The sequence below is a fragment of the Lolium perenne genome, chromosome 4, assembly GCF_019359855.2.
Source record: "Lolium perenne isolate Kyuss_39 chromosome 4, Kyuss_2.0, whole genome shotgun sequence".
NCBI lineage: Eukaryota > Viridiplantae > Streptophyta > Magnoliopsida > Poales > Poaceae > Lolium > Lolium perenne.
Window position 1 is genome coordinate 229,393,674 of NC_067247.2, and position 1,772 is coordinate 229,395,445.

Here is a 1,772-nt window from a genome sequence, read left to right on the forward strand (position 1 = left end):
GGACCGGTACGCGGCCATGAACTTGCTTGCCTCGATCGGCGCCGTCTATCTGTTGCTTGTATTGACTTGTTCGATTAAGGCCGCGCGTCAATGCATAACGTAGGAATCCATTCATTCAGCTGGAAGGTGATCCATATCCTGAGCTGGATATGGATGTTAGAACATGGCTGACGGCCATAATTCCCGTATGCACACGACTACCTAGCTAGTACTAGTAGAATGCAATCATGTGAGCACCTCTATAAATACTGTTAACTACAATGCTCACTTACAATCAGCGCTACCGGTGCCCTTTTCTTCCTGACTTAGAGGTTAGAGCAACACAAGGGGATTAGAGGCGTTGATCAATTGTACGCTAGCTGAAGAAGATGAAAAGGAATACATCGTGTGTGCTGCTTCCTGTGGCCATCGTGCTGGTGCTGTTGGTCTCGGCGTTGGCTCAGCTGGACACTGCGTTTTACAGCCGGTCATGCCCCAAGGTGGAGGAGATCGTCCGCGAGGAGATGGTGAGGATCATCTCCGCCGCGCCCAGCCTCGCCGGCCCGCTGCTCAGGCTTCACTTCCACGACTGCTTCGTCAGGGTAAACAGGCCGGTTCTGATAAGTTGAACCATTCCGTGCATGCTTGACAAGAAGCTGTGGTGATAAATTACCATTTGATCAATGCATTTTTGCAGGGTTGCGATGCCTCCGTCCTCCTCGACTCTACGGCGGGCAATCCGGCAGAGAGGGACGCCAAACCTAACAAGAGCCTGCGAGGCTTCGGCTCCGTGGAGCGGGTCAAGGCCAAGCTTGAGGCCGCCTGCCCAGGCACCGTCTCCTGCGCCGACGTCCTCGCCCTCATGGCTCGCGACGCCGTCGTGCTGGCCAAGGGACCCACCTGGCAGGTGGCGCTGGGACGGAGAGACGGCGTGGTGTCCAGCGCCACGGAGGCGAGCGACGAGCTGCCTCCGTCCTTCGGCGACGTCCCTCTGCTCTCCAAGATCTTCGCCTCCAAGGGGCTGGACGTCAAGGACCTCGTCGTCCTCTCCGGCGCGCACACCCTCGGCACGGCGCACTGCCCGTCGTACGCCGACCGGCTCTACGCCTCCGCCGGCAACGGCGGCGTCGTCGACCCGTCGCTGGACAGCGAGTACGCCGAGAAGCTGAGGATGAAGTGCAAGAGCGTGGACGACAGGAGCATGCTGTCGGAGATGGACCCCGGAAGCTACAGGACCTTCGACACCAGCTACTACCGCCAAGTCGCCAAGCGCAGGGGCCTCTTCCGCTCCGACGCCGCGCTGCTCACCGACGACACCACCAGGGACTACGTCCAGCGCGTCGCCACCGGAATGTTCGATGACGCCTTCTTCAGGGATTTCGCCGAGTCCATGGCCAAGATGGGAAACGTCAGCGTGCTCACCGGAGTGGAGGGAGAGATCAGGAAAAAGTGCTACGTCGTCAACAAAAGTTACTATTAACACCTGAGCTCTCAGTATGCTGTGTGAAGAAGATGGCCAGATTCTGAATAGACGCGGGCGTTTCTTCCGGTTTATCTGCATGCATGTCGCGTCCGGTACATACTAGTACTACAATTCCGGGGGTCCTGTTTAGGGCATGTACAATCGTTTAGACAAGTGCTGTCTATAAGACGATGCCACGTAAAATCTAGACAGGGCTACAGACACCCTTTACAATGGACTGCCTATTTAGCGGCGAAAGCGAAACGCACGATTTAATGCTTCTTCGTAACTGCACGACGGTGCACGCGTCCAATATGATCATGGCGAATGC

At 56.8% G+C, this 1,772-nt stretch overlaps 1 protein-coding gene across 1 annotated transcript; it reads left to right on the forward strand.

Moving 5' to 3' along the window:
- The first annotated feature begins 243 nt into the window (after positions 1-243).
- LOC127323269 (peroxidase 1) lies at positions 244-1,533 on the forward strand. The gene is made up of 2 exons (XM_051351429.2): positions 244-581; positions 677-1,533. The coding sequence occupies exons 1-2, from the start codon at positions 369-371 to the stop codon at positions 1,457-1,459; spliced, it is 996 nt and encodes a 331-aa protein (XP_051207389.1). The 5' UTR covers positions 244-368; the 3' UTR covers positions 1,460-1,533.
- The last annotated feature ends 239 nt before the right edge of the window (positions 1,534-1,772 follow it).

Excerpts from the sequence above, each read along its gene's own strand:
- LOC127323269 (XM_051351429.2), top strand. The coding sequence starts at position 369 with ATGAAAAGGAATACATCGTGTGTGCTGCTTCCTGTGGCCATCGTGCTG. Across the intron at positions 582-676 it reads TCCACGACTGCTTCGTCAGG|GGTTGCGATGCCTCCGTCCT; the intron begins GTAAACAGGCCG and ends GCATTTTTGCAG.